This window comes from Coptis chinensis, chromosome 7 (genome assembly GCF_015680905.1).
Source record: "Coptis chinensis isolate HL-2020 chromosome 7, ASM1568090v1, whole genome shotgun sequence".
NCBI lineage: Eukaryota > Viridiplantae > Streptophyta > Magnoliopsida > Ranunculales > Ranunculaceae > Coptis > Coptis chinensis.
The window spans coordinates 19895257-19917087 of NC_141462.1; the positions used below are offsets into that span (position 1 = coordinate 19895257).

At 34.8% G+C, this 21831-nt stretch overlaps 2 protein-coding genes and 1 pseudogene across 2 annotated transcripts; 1 reads left to right on the plus strand and 2 right to left on the minus strand.

The window, feature by feature from the left end:
• Window positions 1–1696: 1696 nt before the first annotated feature.
• On the minus strand, window positions 1697–8576 carry LOC147486491 (cytidine deaminase 1 pseudogene; annotated as a pseudogene).
• A 1042-nt stretch (window positions 8577–9618) lies between these two features.
• LOC147486492 (uncharacterized) lies at window positions 9619–11225 on the plus strand. Its single transcript, XM_086573751.1, has 2 exons — window positions 9619–9793; window positions 10192–11225. The coding sequence occupies exons 1-2, from the start codon at window positions 9619–9621 to the stop codon at window positions 11223–11225; spliced, it is 1209 nt and encodes a 402-aa protein (XP_086429877.1).
• A 7969-nt stretch (window positions 11226–19194) lies between these two features.
• On the minus strand, window positions 19195–21294 carry LOC147486493 (uncharacterized). The gene is made up of 4 exons (XM_086571886.1): window positions 20826–21294; window positions 20410–20736; window positions 19996–20323; window positions 19195–19882 (listed from the first exon to the last, which is right to left on the minus strand). The coding sequence occupies exons 1-4, from the start codon at window positions 21072–21074 to the stop codon at window positions 19671–19673; spliced, it is 1116 nt and encodes a 371-aa protein (XP_086428012.1). The 5' UTR covers window positions 21075–21294; the 3' UTR covers window positions 19195–19670.
• Window positions 21295–21831: the final 537 nt, after the last annotated feature.

A 21831-nucleotide genomic window follows, 5' to 3' on the forward strand; every position in this document is an offset into this window, starting at 1 on the left:
AACGATGGACACAACCGTGGCCAAAATGCGAAGTAAACCCAGACTACACAAACAATACCCGACGGCCACTTAAAAACTTGGCCACGGCTTTAGACCGTTGGACCCTGGCAACACTAATGACTATGGCTAAACCTAGGTTGTACCTGTGGCCAAAGCTTAATTTTCTTGTAGTGATGCCTCTATGGTGTCACTAAAATGGCATATAGTAAGTAATATAGATAGATTTCTTGGATCTTAAACATGTCATCCAATTTTAAAATGGATTGAACTGATTAAAATGTCATCCCAAAAAGATACAGATCAAATGTAAGTAGGTAGTGCATTTGAAATCCTACAGCTAGTATGCTTATATTAATTAAATCAATTGTATTACTTAATCATAGTTATAAGTGAGATTGATCAACTTATTGTAACTCCAGCCTCATTTAGTTAGTTTCTATCTTACATGTCTATTTTGAGGAATAGTGATCATTTTCACTAACCAGATGAACCCATTTGGGCTGCTTACGTACCTCGTTGTTAGGGGATCAAACCACACCGTAGTTTCTTTTTCTCTTCTCTCCTCCTCTTCCCTTTCTCTTCTATCTAGTGTCTTATTTTTCTCCTATCTTTTTTTATATCTCTTCTCTTTTTAATCCGAGTCTTCTGTTTCTTTTTAGGTTTACTTCATGAGACATAGTATGGTCTTGAGTTTATCCCCTTGGCCCAATACATACAAGATCCATAGTTATAAATATGACAACTACACTTACTTGACCAAAAAAAAATTGATCAACTTAAAAACCTCTACGATAATTGCGAATAATGAAGTGGATCCAACATAGCGACTATGATATGAACTAGATAGCTATCATCACTATATAAATCAATGGATAACTACATACGTTGAAGATTCCATTTAATCATATGTAGTCATGTAGAATGCATTCATATTCATATCATATATACTCATAATATCATCTAATTAACGATAATTTTGTAGACTAACTAAATATATTGCTAGCAATGATGTATTAGTTAGAGATATGTAAAAAGTGAGATCTCTCGTCTAATTTTCAGATGTTGTTAATCGAGAACTTGTAATTGGGATATTGATATTCTTATAGGGCAGAACCTTAGATTCTTAGAATGGGCATTAGGTCTCGGGAGGTATCTAGCTGTACCACGTAAGTGAGTTTCTCTCTCACACTTGTACTCTTTTTACATCCTAATCAATAAAATTTTACCTATCCAAAAAAAAAAAGGGTAATTTTGACTTAACCCCCCACAGATGAGTAGCGGTTTGACTAAACCCCCCATTTTTAAAATCATTTGAGTTTGCCCCCCACTCCGTCAATTTTGTGTGTAACAGACGTTGGTATTTTAGCTATTGACCATTTTACCCTTATGAAATATTGCCCCCCACATTAACACGTTAAACCTAGCTTTGCGAAAACCCCCCAAACATTGCCATTATTTACCCCTTGTATATAGAAAATTTACCCCTACCACTAACACGAAACAGTATGTTTCCTTCTCAGGCTTGTCGTTTATCGTCTTCTCTGTGAACAACAACAAACTTTCTTCTAGCATTGGGTCTACACTCACGAACGTATATTTAACCTTCTCGGGTTCGGCACTTCTCTTTTTTTCCCGTCTTTACCGTGTATGAACTACTTTCTTCTAGCATTGGGTCTGCCATCTTCTTCTCCAACCATGGTAACCAGAGATTAAGGGGGACTTTGCAATGACAGATAAAAGCATCCCTATCTAGAACTCTAAAAGTCTCTTAACTTAACCAAACAAATCTACTGTTGCAATCTTGTACATAGTGGTATCATCTTAACATTCATTCATGAAAGACATATGATGAATTCTATGATGCTAGTTCTTACTTATATATAATATAATGAACATATTGCAAATGAGAAAACAATTACAAGATTGCATCCATACATCAATATCAATCTTTTATCACCAATCAATTTATCTCAAATGATGTTTAACACAAAGTTTTTCTAGTTCACACAATAAGCATGCCTATTGACAATTATTTCCCCAAGATTCACAGTGAAATACACGAAAATCACATTGTGGTGAAATTGTTTTCAACAACAACCTTGCTGTTCCTTCTTGCCCAACCATTGCTCCTTCCTTCTCCACCAAAACCCGACCACAATTTTTCGTAACCCCCACCTCCACTCGCTATATATCGCCACCAACGCCGCTTGTATTGGACCTAAACTAGGATTATAAGCAGCCGACTCAGGTAATGCGATCCTTTATACACCTTCCCATCGAATCCATAATAGCTTCGCCCGACCGGACATCCACTATCACGGGCGCAGGACGCATTAGCTGCCTCAAAAGCTGCAATTTTCAATTTCCCAATCCCAATATCCACATTTCCATTACAATAAATACCATTTGAATACACATTGTTGCATTCAACTAGTCCATTATCATGTGGTTCCAATAACAGTGGCACATTCTTTTCAAGAAGATCATCTGGACCAAATCGATGAGGAAGAAATCCCGATATTGGTTTAAATTCTCCACCTTCTTCTTCACATAAAGGCAGCAATAATGGCAACGTTTGGGGGGTTTTCGCAAAGCTAGGTTTAACGTGTTAATGTGGGGGGCAATATTTCATAAGGGTAAAATGGTCAATAGCTAAAATACCAACGTCTGTTACACACAAAATTGACGGAGTGGGGGGCAAACTCAAATGATTTTAAAAATGGGGGGTTTAGTCAAACCGCTACTCATCTGTGGGGGGTTAAGTCAAAAAAACCCCCATCTAATTAATAATGTGGTGTGATTGTGTGAAGTCAAAGTATGAATTAACCTATATCGAATCAGCAAAATGCTAATTTATCAATTACAACCATTAGATATTGGGCCAGAAGTAATTTGTAGTATCACGAATTCACGATCCAGATCCAATTCAAATCGAGCCAGCACTTTTCGTTTTTTCCACTGATGCCATCGAAATTTACTTTTGGCCTGTGCCCAACTACCCAAGTAATGAACACTTTATTGTTGAACGATATCCCAACCTTAACTAATCGATTGAATTGACACTTTGACAGTAAAGGACCTCGGTTTGACTGGATGAACTATATAGATCAAATCATAGTACAAAATATTGCGATATTTAGAGATATCTATCCAGATTTCAAAAAAAGATACATAAATATCACAATATGTTCAGAGATATATACGACTGTAAATATCGGTGATATTTCAACTATATTTACGATATTTGTGATATTTGGAGATATTTGGAGCTATTTTATGTATATAATAATTTTATTTAATATTTACCATTATATTTCAAATAAATATAAATAAAATATCAAAAAATATCAAAAAATATCTACAATATCCATAATATTTGTCGATATTTTAGATATATCCACGATATTTGTATTTGAAACAATATCAAATATCCCTAAAGAGAGGGATATATCCACGATACATATCAAGAAATTGAATATCGATAAATACCCATATCGATAAATACCCATAGTACAAAATATCAGGATATGGCAAAATATCGATCCCTGATTTATAGATATGTATCGTGGATATATCTTCCTCTTTAGGGATATTTGACATTGTACGTTTTATATGCAAATATCGTAGATATATTCAAAATATCGATAAATATCGTAGATATTGTGGATATTTCTTGATAAATCATTATATATAATTTATATTTATTTGAAATATAATATTAAATATTAAATATAATTATTACCTATATAAAATATCGCCAAATATCCCAAAATATCGCTAAATATCTCTAAATATCATAAATATCGTCAATATTTGCAGTCGTATATATCTCTAAATATATCGTGATATTTATATATTTTTTCTTAAAATCTCGATATATATATCGCGATATATTGTCATATTTTGTACTATGGATCAAAGTATGAATCATATAAGCTCCGCCATGTCCTTTTATCTAAAAAAAAATGATCATGCCTCTCTCCTTTAAAAAAACGCGCCCCCACCTATAGTGTTTTTTTATACGTTGTTTTTTTGTTTTTCCGATTTTGCCCTTGCCAAACAATATTATTACAACCAATGCCATCCAAAATTTTGACAATTTTATCGGAAATTTCGGACAAATTTTCACACTATTATTACAACTCATGCCACATCCTATGCCATCCGAAATTTTGACAATTTCATCTGAAATTCAGACAAATTTTCAATTTTATTTTTTATTTTTTATTTTATCCCGGCAAATTTAACATATTTAGTCTAAATTAGTGAGTTAGTGGCATAGTTACCAATTCGTAATACCGCAAAAATTTGATATGGAAAAATATTCGAATAAAATTCGAGCTTCAATAAAAATTAGTTTTTTAAATTCGGATTAAAAAAAACGGAAACGGCAAAAGTTCAGGTTCATAAGTAATTTGAGTATAATATGAATCTAAAAATAAAAAAATACGATAAAATTTGACAACATACTCAACAAACTTATATTGAAAATATGAATAATTCGCGAATTAATAATTTCTTGCCGAATTAACGAATTATTTCATATCATTGATAAATACTACTTTTTTAAACGTTTTCCGAATTAAACGAATAATTCACGAGTAATTCACCGAATTCCTAACTATGGTTAGTGAGACCTCCTTACATCTAGAGTAACAAACGGGGAATCGGGGTTTTTTATTAACCCAATTGATTTCGGTTTCGGATAAATAGCATAAAATAAGTGTAAAAAATAACAAGCGCATCGCGCGTGTAGGTTTCACGCTCATCGAACGTGCCCAGAATGCTAGTATTTATAATTGAACGAAACCTCTAATCACATGGTTGAACATATGAACACCGTAATTTGAGGCTAGGCATGTGCCTTAGCCGAAGACTCAGTCTTGAGTTTGTCCTAAAACAGGCCCCATCAATTTATCATATATCATATAAAGTGCCATAGCTAATACTAGAAATTTAAAATAGACGTTTTTCATGTGGTTAAACCTCCTTAATCTTCTCTCTGATGTTTTGGTTCCATTCTCAAGGGATCTTCATAGCATCTTCTGCGTCTTGTATTAGAAATCTAATTAACGTGAATATATAAATCAAGTAAGAGAACCTAAGAATGAATCTAATTACGAAATAAATATAACTATCTTTACCAAAAAAAAAAAAAAAAAGAGTGAAATAAATGTTATTATAATTTTTTTAAGTAGAACATTTTTAAGTGGTAGAGATATCAAGTGTCATGTTTAAAGCTAGATTTGAGACAAGCATATACAAACAACGACCAACTCTAGGTGAGAGACAAATTTAGTAGAACTCATTTTAGTAGTTAATAATTTTCTAAAAAATATAATGTATTTTGGTTGAGTAGGTCTTATTATAGATTTTTTTTATATTAAAATATTTATTTTTCTATAAAAAAGTGGCCATAGTAAATCTAACAAAAACCCACGCGACACTTTTAATGTTCCGAGTGTCGTATGGAATGTTAAAAAAATAAAAAAAAACACTGGCACACGCAACATTGAGAGTGTCGCTGCTGTATCCGCAAACGAAACAGTAAATTTGTTTCCACAGATACAACTAGACACTTGATGCCTCTATATTTAAGTCCACCTAGAATTGGATTTGGCGGAAATAGTGGAGGCAAATTAACACTTGATGCCTTCAACTAAAGATGCTCTTACGGCATAAACAGTACTGTTTTATAGAAATCCTTCATGTCAACGATGATCTCACACACTAATTTAAACTTCATTGTTCTTCACGTTACACCACGTATTGATACTCAGAGCGTTACTTTTTTGTAGCATACTGGATATGTGTATGATGCTTTGCTTACTTACTAACTAGCTTTCACTAATTTAATCACATGAGCCACTTCAGTCATCAATCCTATTATAAGACAGCCATTATTGTTAAATTGTAATGATTTTAGTAGTAAGAATATTGTTAAACAAAGAGGGACCAGATGGGAAGTTTGTCCACCAAACTTTGACATCTCCCAGTATCCCATCATTATATTACATCTTAAATCCCTTCCCCTACAAGCTATGTTTGCACGACTCATCAAAATCATTGGAACTATGTGTAAGCCTAAAAGAAGAAGCGGACTCGACCACCCCTTGTTTATTAATGTTGGGTGTGAATTAGGGTATTTTTTTTTGCCAAATTTTCAATTTTTCTGAAATATGACTCGAAATTGGTCTGGTTCTGGGTGTAGTTTTCATGGGTTGATTTTCTGATTTTTTGATTTCTGAAAATTCCGAAAAAAATTGGATCGGATTCAGATATAACTCTAAAAACCGATCCGATCTGAAAGTTCCAATATATAGCCGATCCGAAATTTCCGATATTATTGCCAATTTATTCCAAAAATATGTATTTCTCTCACTATCCACTTGATTAGGTCTCAACCGTTCATTCATTTTCTAGTTTTTTACTTTCAAAAACAAAACAAAAACATAACCTAGCCGCTACTTTTCCACTTGAATTGGATCACTTCACTGTCATTATACTGTCTGCCATAACAACAATGATATGGAAAAAAAAAATGTCATTGAGTCATACAATGACTTCCAGACCAATCCAAAAGTCAAATTCTAATAGATAGAATGTTATGTAAAACTACTTAGAGTCCAAGACCAGAATCCATTATTCATGCAGACACTTCACGCTTCAATTTTCACACACGAAAAAAAATTGAAACATTACAAATACCCAAACCTCAACAGAATATAATGCTTGCTGTTGGTGGCTGCATGTTCTTTTTCTCATTTTTTCTTGGATCACTTGTTTGAATGAAAATGTGTTTTCTCAGTAAACAAGTGTGTATTGTTGTTAGTACATTGGTATTGTGGACATGGTTTTCTCTCCCTACAATAAACATTGGCGTATAATATTCCAAAAATAATTGAAAGTAAAGAGATTTTTGAAAATTTACCAAGTATTTTGAAATTTCTTAGTTATTTCAAAATTTCTGAAAGTTCTGAAATTGGAAATATATTTTGAATTCGAAAAAAAAATTGATCGGATTTGGCTAGCATATTAGGTTCCGAAAAAAATTCAGAAAAATTCCGAAAAAAGTTAATCCGATCCAATCCGATCCGAAGTCACCCCTAGTACTGTGGACTGAATAAATACTCTCACATCGAGTAGAAGCAATACTGGTCTTTTAAGTTAAAACTCATAGTCTCACACCATAGATGGGTCTAACGGTAGATTGAGCTTAATGGTGACTAAGGTTGGCGACAGTATCGGGTTTGAGTGAGAAATCTGTGAAGGCATGTGTAGGTCCTAGACTTGGTTGCGGTCGGGTATGATAAGTGATATGATTGTTGATTGTTCAACTGGCCAGTTTTGATGTAAGGAGGAGATTGTTGGGTGTGTGAACCAAATAAATAGTCCAAATCGAGTACAATGAAGCTACACTCCAATTTATAAAATGAGCTCCCCCTCCAAAAAAAAAATAGTGCCTTGCTAAGGTTGGGGACAATATTGAGCTTAGTAAGAGATCTCTGATGACACCATGTGTGGATCCTAGACTTGGTTGTGGTCACTTCATTATCACCTAAAAGGTGAGTCTAAAGTTGTTATAAGGCTACATCAAGTACTAGATCCATATACTGTATGAAAATGATAGTCATGTTTAGTGTCAATTGGGCATAAATGCTTTAAGAATCACTTCAGAACGAATCCTTTGGCATGTAGGGATTTACTAGATGTATTGAAAAACATATATGGATCTAAAATTAGTCGGGAAGTGGCAAGTAAGTTGAGCTTTGGTACACTCTGAGTTCTAGATGTATTGAAAAACATATATGGATCTAAAATCAGTCGAGAAATGGATCTAAAATAGATGTATTGAAAAACATATATGGATCTAAAATCAGTCGGGAAGTGAAAGGTAAGTTGAGTCTAGGTTCAATTTTCATATCATACATTGTCATATTGCAACCATAGTTCAAGATTTCAGAATTGTCGGAATTCTAACAAATCTAAAAACTGGAATTACGGCCCTTATTCCGAGTACATTCCGATTTTATATTTTTGAACTCTTGAACTGGAATTCTAAATTTCTTAAAAAACTGAAATATTTTCCAAAATTCCAAGGAAATCACGAACTTTGATTGCAACACAAATGAACTCCTGAGCAAAATGAATACCAGTGAGCCCTAAATTGAGCTTAAATAGCTCGATTTAGTACTCTACATGCTCAGTTCAAATTGCAACAAAAACAAGCTGAAGCGCCGTAGCTGGACTTATTTACCAATCCCATTGTGCTGTTTTGGTATGCTTAAAACTCAGTTTGTTTTTCTCTACTAAATTTGTTCAGGCTGCTTATCTGCAAAACGAAAAAGCTCAAGCCCAAATTGCCTTATATATCCCCATTTACCTGCCCTAGACAAAATCTGATATGGGTGAACCGTTGGCATGCACAAGGATTTGACATAAGCTAAAATTTCTCTAAGCACAGTGCCAATGCGCGTTCCAAATTACCCCGTAAAATGTTCGCTTACACAATTATTACAAGGGGTTTTTTGACTTAACCCCCCACGGATGTACTCCCTTTTGCGATAACCTCCCATTTTAAAAATCATTACTAATTGCGCCCACTCAGCTTGTTTTGTGAGTACCGTCAGTTGATATTTTCTATATTACCCATTTTACTCCTATTATATAGCGGGAATATTTTGGGTCCCCCCCCCCATTAAAACATAAAACATAAATACGATTTGTGTAAAACCCCCTAAATGTGCTCTAATTTTATCCGATCATTCTCTCTCTCTAACACTGTTGATCTTCTTCTCGTTCGATTGTGGTCACTTCTCCGTCTTTCTCTTTCGTTCTCACTTCACTTATTTCAATGGTAAGTTCACTCTCACTATTTACTTTTTCGTATGAAATTTTAAAAAAAAATTGCACATTTATGTTCGTCGGGTTGTTTTGTAGTTTGGGGTGTTTATGTTATGTCATTTGGAAGTTTATATTCATGTTCCCTTTGTAATGATGATTGTATGATCAGAAAAATATTTGATTTGTAATACTGTGTTTTCCGTTTCAGAAGAATGTCTGTTAGAGGGTATAGGGTTTTAAGGATACATTTTAATGGAGAATGGAGAGAAACAACTAGGGATGGTGTTAGGCGTAATGTGTATGTGGGTGGAAACACAATTGATACAGACATGATTGATGGTGATGTAGCAAATATGGTCGAATTTGTTGCTTGGATCACATGTAAAATTGATTGTCCCCCAAACCCTATACTTGAGATTAGTTGGGTTGATTGAGAAAACATAAGACAAATTGTGTCTGATGCTGATTTGTTTTATATGTGGGGTCATGCAAGTAGATATAGGAGAGGGTATAGCCATTTGTATGTCAAAGTTATTGAAGTGGAAGAACTGAGTAGTACTGATGATGAGGATAATTCTAGTGAGTACCCACCCACAGACTATGAAATAGAAGAAAGTGATGATGATGTCATATATGTTGAAGGCATACCATGCAAGAAAGGACAAGATTTTGATCTTGATGAATAGCCAACAGTTGAAGAAGTTGATAGGATGATGGACTTGACAAGTGGCTCTTTTAAGGGTAAAAAATTGTTGGAATATAATACTGTTGGTGATGGGCTTGGGTCTGGGTCCAATACTTCCAAAGATCTTGGGTCCAATAGGTGCTGGGCTTGGTGTTGGTGATGGGCTTGGTGTAGGTGATGCAAAAAAGTCTCAAAGCTCTACCCAAAGGAAGAGGAATAGTAGGAAAAGTTCTCACTCCCAAAGATCTTGTTCTCAAGTTGTAGGTACGTTTTGTTCTTTATTATCTTTTTTCTTGAGATGTCTTCATATTTCTGAAAAATGTTTCATTGATTTTAGCAAATAAAACAGGCCATGGTGAGTTTGATGACACTTTAAACTTTGACTTTTTGAACTTTGGAGTGGAACAGAATGTTGCTCAAAGTCGATAATGTGACAAAACGGAGACAATGGTATGTTACATATTAGGGCCCCTACATATTATTTTTATTTTGTGTTGTACAAGAAATAGGTTATGATATATACTTACTAGATCCGTTTGATAAACCAAAGAAGGTCAGAGAAAAACAAGTTGAGTTGATGTGAATCGATTGATGCAAGAACAAAAAGTAAGAGGCATACCACAGTTATGAATTAACAGATGAGGAATACATCCCTTCTGAAGGTGATAGTGATATTGAATTTGATGCCTATGTTATTGGAGAGCATGAGCATGAGCTTGATGAAGATGTAAGCAATGCTGGTAGAGTTAGTGATGTTGTAAATAGAACATTCAACATACCAACTGATGAAGGTGTTACTAGTGGTGCAAAACTATTGATTTTGGAGGTTGGTCAGACTTGGAAAGACATGTATGAATTAAGGAATTACATTAGACTTTATGCTATTATTAATAAGTTCATATTGAAGCAGACAAGAAATGACAGTGATAAGATGGAGTGGAAATGCAAGTTGCAGGATTGTAAATGGAAGTGTTATGTCAGGGTGATGACAAATGGTCATACAATGAAGTGTAGAAGCATGAATGATATACATACATGTGTTGGTGATGCAGAAGACAGGAATCCAATGGCAAATGCCCAATGGATAGCAAGTCAAATTGAGATAGAAATGAGCCTGCATCATAGGAGTTTTACTCCTAATGACATCAAAGAAGAAATTATGCATAAGTTTCAGGTAAAGATTAAGTATTGGCAGGCTTGGCATGCAAATACCATAGCAATGGAGAAAATACATGGAAGTTATGATCTTTCATATGCAAAATTGCCTGAGTTGTGTAGGCAACTTGTTGCTTCTAACCCTAGAAGTGTTGCAATACATTCTAGGCATGAGAATTTCCATACTTTTACAACTCTGTGTGTTGCTTTCAAGGCTGCTCTAGATGGATTTGTACAAGGGTGTAGGCCTATGATAGGACTAGATGGTTGTTTCTTGAAGGGGAAACATGGAGGTGTGTATCTATCCATCATTGCTTTGGATGGTAATAATGGAATGTTTCCGATTGCCTTCTATGTTTGTATTGCAGAAAACACAAAGTCATGGACTGATTTTTTGGATAAGATGGCACCACACTTGAACGAGCATCATGACAAATTGACTATAATTTCTAATAGCAGAAAGGATTATGTAAGGCAGTGGAGACTGTTTTCCCCGACTGCAACCAGAGATTCTATTTTAAGCATATGGTCCAGAACATGAAGATAAAGCATAGAAGAGTTAACTATGAAGCTTAGTGTGCTGCCAAAGCATTTGCACAAACAGAGTTTGACAAGTTGATGTAGGACCTAGAAAAACTTGATAGTGGAGCTAAAGAATATCTGATGGGTGAAGACATTTAAAATGGGACCTTCAGTTACCTGGCAAGATCACACTTTGATCATGTGTCCAAGTGTGAGCAGCTGTCAAACAATTTTTCTGAAGCTTGGAATAGCTACATACTGGATGCTAGGGACAAACCCATTGTGAAGATGGTGTCAATGGTGATGGTGTTACAAATAAAATTGTTGTATGATAGAAAGGAAAAATGTTAGTTCTGGGGTGATAATGAGAAAATGTGAGTTCTGGGGTGATAATGAGTTAGTGCCAAAGGTTAAAGCAATCATAGATGACAGATGGAACAAGATTGGAAACATGAGTGTCAGTGGTTCTCAAATCCAGGGAAAGTATTTAGTGAATCATATATATGGTAAATGGTGGAATGTGGACTTAAACTTGCACACATGTGATTGTGGTGAATGGCAACTCACTGGGATTCCTTGTCTTCATGCTATAGCAGTTATCAAGCCTAGAAGATTTTAATGGCATGAGTAAGTGTGAGCAGTACATATTGTCTTGTCCTCTATTAATGATGATACATGTTAATAATTCATACATTGTTTCTATAGGTATTGTAGCCCTTACTTTACTGGAGCAGCTTATAAAAGAGCTTGTGGTGGTCACATCACACCTTACTTGTATGAAAATGAGTGGGCAACAGTGAGACACTTATCCCTAATTTGAAATAAGCTTTAATATGTGAATCTTCAGAGTTAGCCCTAATATTATAATTTTTTAACACCTAACCTAAACCGAAGTTTATCTTTCCACCAATCAGAAAAAGGCAGCCTGGGAGGCCAAAAGTGAACAGAAGAAGCGGTGTAGATGAATCAAATGTAGTAAGATGCTCAAGGTGTCAAGCTTATGGGCATAATGCCAGAGGTTGTCAGGGAGATACAATGGGAGACAATGCCAACGAAAGCAAATGCAAATCTGCGAATCAGAATTATAAATTTTGCCAGAGGCTCTTATAGAGGAAGAGGAAGGCCTGGGAGACCTAGAACAAGCCCACTACCAAACCCTTTTCTAGTCAGACCAATTAATGTTGTTGATGGGAGTCAAGTTCCTAAAAGTGAATGTCTGCAAGGGGAAGAGGAAGTATAGATAGGGGAAAGGGTAGGGGAAGGGGAAGGGGAAGAACTGCTGAGGAAGGAAGCCAAGTACCTCAAAGTGTGGATGGGAGCCAAGTCCCTCCAAGTGTACCTGGAAGCCAGGGAACTGCAAGTGTGGAAGGGAACCAAGTTCAAGCAGAGGTGGATGGGAGCCAAGGACTTGTAAGAGGGAGAGGAGGCAGAGCAGGAAAAGGAGCTGGTAAGGGTAGGGGCAAGGGCATAACTAATGTTGAATATGAACCCATGTCTTCAATGGAAGAGCTACTATTTGGAAATTCACAGGGTCCCCCACAGCCCAGCCAGTCTACACCAATTCAAACTCAAGATAGTGTGAATATACATCCAATGCCACCAATGGCACCTCCAAGAAAGAGATCAAGGGGGTCTTCCTGGGCTTCTACATTGCAAGAGTCTTGAATCGCCTATTCTTGTCAGCCTTAAGTTAGATTTTGTCATGTCAGACTTGAAGTGTTATGTTGTTATATTTTGTCAGACTTAAGTTAGATTTTTTTCATGTCAGATTTTGTCATGTCACACTTCTCAAAATGGAAGTGCTATGTTTTGCTATGTCATGTGCTTTGTTTTGTTGTTTTGCTATGTCATGTGCTATGTTGTATTGTTTTGTTAATTCATTTGGCTTTATATACTATATTTTGTTGCAAATTTGAGAATTTCTATTAAATGTAGACTTGAATACAATAGGTAGATTGTAACAACCACTCCCTCATTCACAGATACATTACAAATCACATGTTCAGTTTCCTTACAAGCTCAGTTACATCAAATACATTACCTTCAATGTGCATCTTTATAGGACCATCAATACACAACTTAAGTTTATCTTTCCCTTTCCTCTCATTCTCTTCTTCATTCACAGCAACAACCTTTCCTTTTTTTTCACATCAACTTCCTCATTCACAGCAACAACCTTTCCTTTTTCTTTCACATCAACTTCCAAATCCATCCATTTAAAACCGCCACATCTTGGTGCTCCCTTACATCTAAGAAATCTCTGTCCAAAACTGCATTCTTTGGAACTCCAGCGAACAATCATAGTATCTCCACATCCCTTAACACAAGGAAAGTTAAGTCAAGGGCATTCAAACTTCCAATGACCAACATCCCCACACAGAAAGCATGATTCTCCTTTGTTAGTTGATGACATTGTAGTTAGTACCTGAAAAAATTGACATATGTTGATCAACATCTGCTTTGTATAAACCCCCCATATTTCAATATATGTTTTGTATAAACCCTCATATGTCAATATATATTTTGTATAAACCCCCTATTGTTTACATAGGTCTTTAACCATTAAACATACATATCTACGCTAGTGCCCTATCTAATTTGTCAATATATGTTTTGTATAAATCCCTCATTGTTTACATAGGTCTTTGACCATTAAACATATAGATCTACGCTAGTGAAACAAATTAGATAAAAGTATGGAGAGAAGATGAATTAGAATGACCAAACCTTTTCAGAGTCCGAACCACCACCCATGAGAGCAAAAAAATTGGTTTGGAAAAGTTTCGTGCTGGAGAAGACAAGTTTTTCACAGGTCCAAATTTGGTCTTAAATAAGCCAGGAAAATAAAAAATACAAAAAAATACAACGGCTATTTTTTAAGGGTAAAATGGATAATATGAAAAATATCAACTGACGCTACTCAGAAAACAGACCGGAGTGGAGGCAATCAGTAATGATTTTCAAAATGGAAAGTTATCGCAAAAAGGGTACATCCGTGGGGATTAAGTAAAAAAAAACCCCTTATTACAATTTTCGCTTATTTGTCTTTCAGAATACTCTATTCACATGCCAAACTCCTGTAGTAAATAGGAATTGGTTTATTACTAAGATCATTAATTCGCCTGAGAAGGTGTATAAATTGAAAAATTATATGAAATATTCTTTTATGTTGTGGGTAGCTATAGCCTATAGGCATTCTTGCGAGTTGTGAGTGAGTAGCGAGTATGACTTGAGCACACTTTCATTAAGTAGAAAATGAAATTCCATAGTGAAACGGATACTGGAATGAAAATGAGTAAGGCTATGGGTGTGACTTGGAGTCTTGGACACACTTTAGATAGCGTGAGTCACGGAAAATACATTGGGAAATAAAGAATTGCAAGGAAAAAGAGGAAAATGATGAAAGATTTGATGGTGTAAAAAGGGTCCCAGCGTTCATAGAGGCCCTTAAGGACAACACAGTAATGTACCAAACGCTTTGAAAAAAGGAGACAATGCTGCGTGAAGCCTGACATGCGTAGTTGCAAAGACTCTGTCGCTCAAAGAGAAAAAGAGAGATAATCTTGCGCAATCAGGGTCTTTGACCCATGGGGTAAGGACCACACCAGATAATTAATTTTTTTTTGTGTTGTGTACTTGTGTGATTTTGAAGCTTAACATTAGCGAAAATATATATATATAATTTGAAGCATACAATACCAAATTACCAATGCAAATAGACGCAAAAGAGCAATGAAAACCGAAAAGCATTGTATACCATTGTTAGCAATTAGGAATACGGCAAAAACGGTAAAAATTCGGTACAAGAATAATTTGAGAATTATTCGGTAATTCAAAAAAACAGTATGATTAAAAATTCGCAATATGGTAATTATACGGTATTTAATTAATACGTGTTTTAAACGTTTGGTTGTAAAAATTCAAAAGTAAAAAATTCGTGATATTATGTTAGTAAATATTAATAATAGTTGTCATTTTTTACAACATAACAAACATATCTAAACAATTTAGCTATAAAAATATTGAAATCAATTGAATGGTCCACATAGGTATTTTTATTTATTTGTTCTTGGATTGAAATTAATGTTCAAATTTCAAAATACACACACACCATGACATGACAATTTAAATATTGTTTAAAAAGTATAAAAACATAGCTTTTGAATTAATTTATCTCTAAAAATGTAAGAGTGAAGGACTTCAAGTACATAAAAAATAACAAAAACGCATCCGAATTTTCATTCATTTTTTTATTTTTTTGAGCCGAATTTTGGACAAAATCCGTATTATTCGTTTCAAGACAATAAATCATAAATTATTGCGAATTTTTCAAACATTCGAAAGTATTATACGTTTTGTCTTTCAAAAATTCGATTAACGAATAATTCGGCGAATTGCTAACAAGGCCATATATTGAGGAAAAAGAAAAGTGCACGCGTATTTAGTGGCCAGGCTATAAAATCTCAATAAAATTATAGTCACCGGAAATTAAAATTTTGTTCAAATCAAACTCCGCCTGGAATGTGCCTTTTGGGGACTAAAAGTTTGGGGTTTCTATCAAGACTGAAAATATCAATCAAAATATCAATATATTTTGGTTTTTGTGGTACTCGATATGGAAATAATATGAGATGTCAGTTAGATATATTGACCTATTTTCAGATCAATATATATCGTCGGCGATATATCTGATATATATCGATTGACTTGGTTTGATTTTTTGAACGATTTTGTTGACTATTTACCGATATTTGACTATTGACTATTGACCGAATTTGACTATATATATATTGATATTTTGATTGTTTCACAAAAAAATAATATCACTGATATATCTTGATATATCTATATAAACCGATATATTTTGATTTTTGAGAGATCTGATATATCGGTCCATATGGAAAAATTAGGCCTTGGTTTCTATCAAAGTATCAATCTCAATACCGCTCTAAACAAGAAAAATTAGGCCTTGATTTCTATCAAAGTATCAAACTCAGTACCGCTCTAAACAAGAACATCTCCATTCTCCACAAAAAAACCCATAGTTGAAGATCTTGGAATTTTGACAACTTCAAAAACCGGAATTCCATATTGAATACCAAAAAAATTTAAAATTGGTATTTTTCAACCCCTACAGCCTAGCGCCTACCTTAAGTTTTCAACTAGCCTTTTGGGCACGCTCAATGAGCGTGAAATTTATCGTGAGCTACATGTTCATACGTATAAAGATTGTTACATATAATCATCTACTATACAATTTTGCTATTTTGCATGTGAATATATGTAAAGGAGAGGAAATATAAAGGTTGAATCATGCATAGATAGTATAATTCATAATTACATAAATGATAGCTCAATTTGATTAAAAGCTCGACTGAAATATACAATCACTCCAATAGACTAATGCGTAGATGAAAGCTCAATTAAACCAAAAAGTTCAAATATAAATAATTGGAACCCGAACCCAATCATGTTTATAAAATTAAACCGATCCCAAAATTCCAATTCAAGATATAAATGTTCACAAATGTAAATATATTGAATTTGTGGTGTAAAATAATGTAAATTTCAAATTTTAGAATATATCAAAATTTCAATCTAGAACTTTTGAAATTTTGGATGTGAGAGTGAAACTGTGAAAGAGATGTGAGATATGGAAGAAGAATAAAAAGAAATAAAGAGAGAGATAGAAAGAGAAATGAGATATGAGATATTTAAGAGAAAATAAGATGAGATATAGGAGAAAAAGAAAATTTAAAAAGAGAGAGAGAAAAAAAGATTTAAGATATTGATTTTGTTTATAAAAAGAAAATAGAAAAAGAGATGAAATTATCTGAGTAAATACGTTTGTATCCTATCTTTTAACCTCTTTTATTAGCTATTTATTTTTGTTTATATATTAATGAAATAATTGAAAAGCACCAGGGGCAGTTTCGGTATAGAAATTATCTGATTTGTGAATTTGTTTTTAGTGGGATATTTATCTAATGTTCGTTTTTAACCCTTCACATATATCAGCTATTACATATTTTTGCTTTGGCAATAACTCAAATAAGTGAAAACAGTTAGGAGCAAAATTGGAAAACAAAAATCCAGTCAACCCAAAATCTACTGTTACTCAAAGAGTTCTTTTTACAGATTAAAAATATTTCCAAAAACTGAAATATTCGGCGGAATTCTGAGATCAATTAGAAATCAAGAACTATGCAGCAACCACCTGTTGAGGAAACAAAAGTTACAAAACTAAACAATATTATGAAATTAGGCACTTCACGGAGCTCATGTGCCCTTGCGGACATACGCCACGAAGATATTCTACGATTTCTCTATTTTGACAATTAAACTATTTTTTTGGTAAATAACAATTAATAACTTGTTTGCTACTTGCCTTACTTGGAAACAAGAATTGTTAATCCCAAATTCTAGTTTGATATAAGGGCACGTTTGGGAACCAGAAATAGAATTCTCGTGAATTAGAACAGAACATTTTGGTATTCTTAAGAAATCTGTTATAAATAAATCACGGAGCAAAATATGTTATGGGCAAAGGCAAACACTCAAGATTTAAGAATTTGAAGTTCTGGACAAATACTCAAGAGGCTTATTCAGTGATTTAGTCATCCAGTAATTCAGTCTGGAACAATGGAAACAAAGACTTTGGATACCAAGTTGCCAGCAAGCACCCGTTTATCAGAAACGTAATCGAAATTCAGTTCAAAATGACAATTTCAAATTTTGAAGAATCTACGAATGAATACGTTAACAAAGAAACGTAATAGGACAAGTTAATGTATTGGTGAGGAGCTGTTACCGGAGGACTATAAAATGTTCCTTTTGTAAGCGTTTCGATGGGAGATTCTATCAGCGTTTGAATGAATTTTAAGCGGCTCATCCAATTCTTAGGCCGTTGTGGTAACCAAAAAATTGAACTGGACCACATTAACACAACTCAATTTTCAAAATGATTTGTTCTAAACCTCTAATTCATGGCCGAGAAACCCGAGATATCATGATAATATCCCTACACTGTTGGACTTTCCGGAATCCCATTTAAGTATCTAACTAGTGAACAGTTGGAATTCTGACTATTTCAACCAACAGTCGGAATTTATATTGTTCGACTTAGAGCCTCATATTATTATTTCAATTTCTTTAATAACCGAAATAACCAACTGAATTCTGAGATTCGAACTATGTTATCAACTAAAAATATATCGATCAGATATTTTGGGCCTTCCACTAACCTACCCACGCACAATCAAACCCACCTACTAAAAAGGAAGGACGTGCTAAACACAACCACATCCCCCGTTCACATCCCACAAAAATAACTGAAGGGCCACTACACAAAAACGTAACAAACAATAAACTGAATAAAGGATCATGGGAAGACAAAGAATTGACCGAGTCAAACAAGCGAAACGGAAAGGAAAAAATTATAAAATTGGGGAATAAAGACCGCATGAATAGTTCGTGTGTGACAGTGTGCAACCAATTAAACACGACAGCTTTATGAGAGACACGAGGTTAAAGAGAGAGAAATTGAGGTGAGAGAAAGAAAAAAGAGAGAACATTGTAATATAGAGAGTATTTAACGCACCCTCTTCTCTCTCATCACTTCCCCATCAGTAAGACCACGCACGGCGTCAGAACCCACGATGCTTCACGCCGAAGCAAACCACTCCTTTCACTAACTTTCCCTCTATTCCCATAATCTTTATCTCCCATTAATTATTCAAAAATACTTACATTTTAAATTAATCGAACTCAAACACATCAACATCATATCAAATCGAAACTGCCATGTTCGATAAAGAAATTCTGCAATCTCTTTTGGACCCCATTTTGAAAAGTTCACAAGTCCAGCCTTCAAACACCATATACACACCCTGGTTCCAGCTCATACATACCATTCAACAAAACAAAATTCAAAAAAACGGTTGCTTCAATTTTTGAAACTAGAGAACCAAAGAAAAAACACTGGGAAATTAGACAAAACCCGTTATATATTGTAATTATATATCACTTCTTTATTGATTCCGGCAACAGCGGGATGGGTGTCGGCGAGGGCATTACATTTTTTTGTTCTGCTATTTGAACAAAAAACATCACTAGAACAGAACAAAGGAACAAAAATCACAACCTCCTCACCCAAAATACAGACTAAAGACTAAAAAGACTAAAAGAAATATTTTTACTAGACTTATTACAACAAAATGCTTCACCCATCACTTTCACTGCTCCAACTAAAAAACCAACCGAAGAAACAAACCTGCATCTGCATCTTTTTCTTCTTCAACACAACTTCATTTATTTTCATCTAACGCTACCAAAAAACCATCACTTTTTTCATCATCATCTATTATAATTCTTCCTAAAATGAACTTCTAACTTTAATCTTCTTTTTCTTTCACTTTTTTCTTCAAAAGGGTGAGATATTAGTCAAGCTACCAAGGGTGTGAGGTTAATAAGTCCACTCTTGAGGAAGTTGAACCTCAGTGTTGATTGCAGGTTGAGGACGGTAACTTCTCTTCGGTTGTGGGAAATGACTATTTCCAAAACCACCGTGAAAACCTGCAACAAAACGTGGCTGTTGCTGAACTCCACCACCCAAATCATCAAAGTTCAGATTCAAGGCCTGTACTACTCTTGCTGGTACTAAAACTGTTGAACAACCTGTAACCAAAAAGACAACAATACAAATCATGTTAAAAACACATCTTAAAACAAGTAGAACGAAGAACCAAGACATCCCCAAAATGATGGAATAAGAGAATAATGGACTTCACCAGGCTTTTTGCGAGACTCAGAAGCAACCCCATTTCTCCTTGGCAAGAACACACCAGTACCACTTGACTCTCTCCTAGTACCAGATCCACCAAGGAAAACTGCTCTCATACCAGAACCATTTTGAGACTGGTTCTGCAATGGGGGCCAAGCAGACTGTGGTAAACCAAGTGGCCTAGTACTTCTTCCATTTCCAAAAGCAAGTGCTCTTCCACCATGGGCTAATTGTTGCTGATGTTGAGAAACTTGGGTCTGCTTCACTTGGGGCTGTCTTCCCCAAACATTGGAAATTTGTTCTCTCTGTTGCTGCTGTTGCTTCAACTGAAGAAACTGTAAAAACAAAGAATAAGACAAATGAGTACAAACAGAAAAAGGAGATGATTCTTATACAGCAAAAACCCATAAAATTTCTTTACCTGATTCAACTGCAGTTGTTGTTGAGCAAGTGCTTGATTTGAGTGATTTGGGTAAAACACAACATTAGCAGTAGAGTTCTTTGGAGTTGGGTTTTGAGGAACAGCAAGAAGTCCTCTCCCAAACTTAGACCCTTCTTCATTCAACCTCATCCTTACAACTTCACCAGCAGCAGCATATAGAAGATCCCAAGCATCTTCTCCACCATTCAAAGGTGTTGAAGGTGGAGAAGACACCATAGATGGACCATTAGGACTACCTCGACTCGAACCAGCCCAACTTCCAAGCCCACACAGTGTTGATTCAGGCGAACCAGCCATAACCCTGGTCTGAAACCACGGAAAACAAACAACCCCAAATTAGAAAACATCTCAAAAAACGCATCATGACTAAAACAAAACTTACAACTAGCCCATACCTTTGGGTTTTCTTGGTGAAGCAAAGACCTAGCCATTTCCCTAGTCAAATAATCATCCTCGTCACTTTCAGTTTCATTTGAACTAGTAAAAGATTCAACAGGTGAGTTTATACCACCACCACCACCATATGAACTAAAGGGAAACTCAGTAGGAAAACAGTTCACTTCTTTCTGAAACTTCTTTATATCATCATCAGTTAGAAATTCTGATGGTAACCAAAACTCCCCATCTCCAAAATCTTCTGCCATCTCAGACTACTAAGAAATGAAGGGGGCTTGGAAAAATTTGAAGGGCTGGAAGTTATGGAAGTTGCTGGTTTAAGAAGATTCAATTATAACTCCCCACTACACAAAAAGTGAAAAAAGAAGTGGGGACTGAAGGGAATGTTAAGCAAAACAGCTTTATTAAGGTTTTCAAGGGAGAGAGAGTTTTGAAAGGTGAAGGGGGGAAGAATGAAGAGTCCTTCTTGAGAAAGGAAAATGGAAGGAAAGTAATATATATAAGAGAATAAAAGAAACAAAAAACAAAATTAGAAAAAAAATAATAATAATAATATTAATAAAGAAATGAAAACCCTAATAAGGACATGTAAGATGGGTCTCTCCGTTGTTCAGTGGTTGGAGTAGACATTTGTCGTTCTATGTAACTCACCTGCCATCTGTAAGCCTCACTTTTACTGATTATCATCTAATTAGTCCTAATTTATGTTAATTGAGATTAAGGTTTCACAGTTTTTTAACTATTCATACTTGATGGATGCATTTATGTTTTCACAAAAATAGCCTTTGACTCGATTGACTAAAATATTGTCTTTAACTAAGAATATGTGTTGGTGTTTTTTACTTTTTAGTATGTTTCAGACTGTTTTTCTTGTGTTTTCTTTTCTATCCAACCAGTTAGACTTTGTAGTAACTTAAAATTTAATGACTGACCCGTCATTGTCGAAGGTGTAGACAATAAGGAGGTCCTGTGAAGTTTAAAATACCTGTTGTTGCTGTTTAGGTT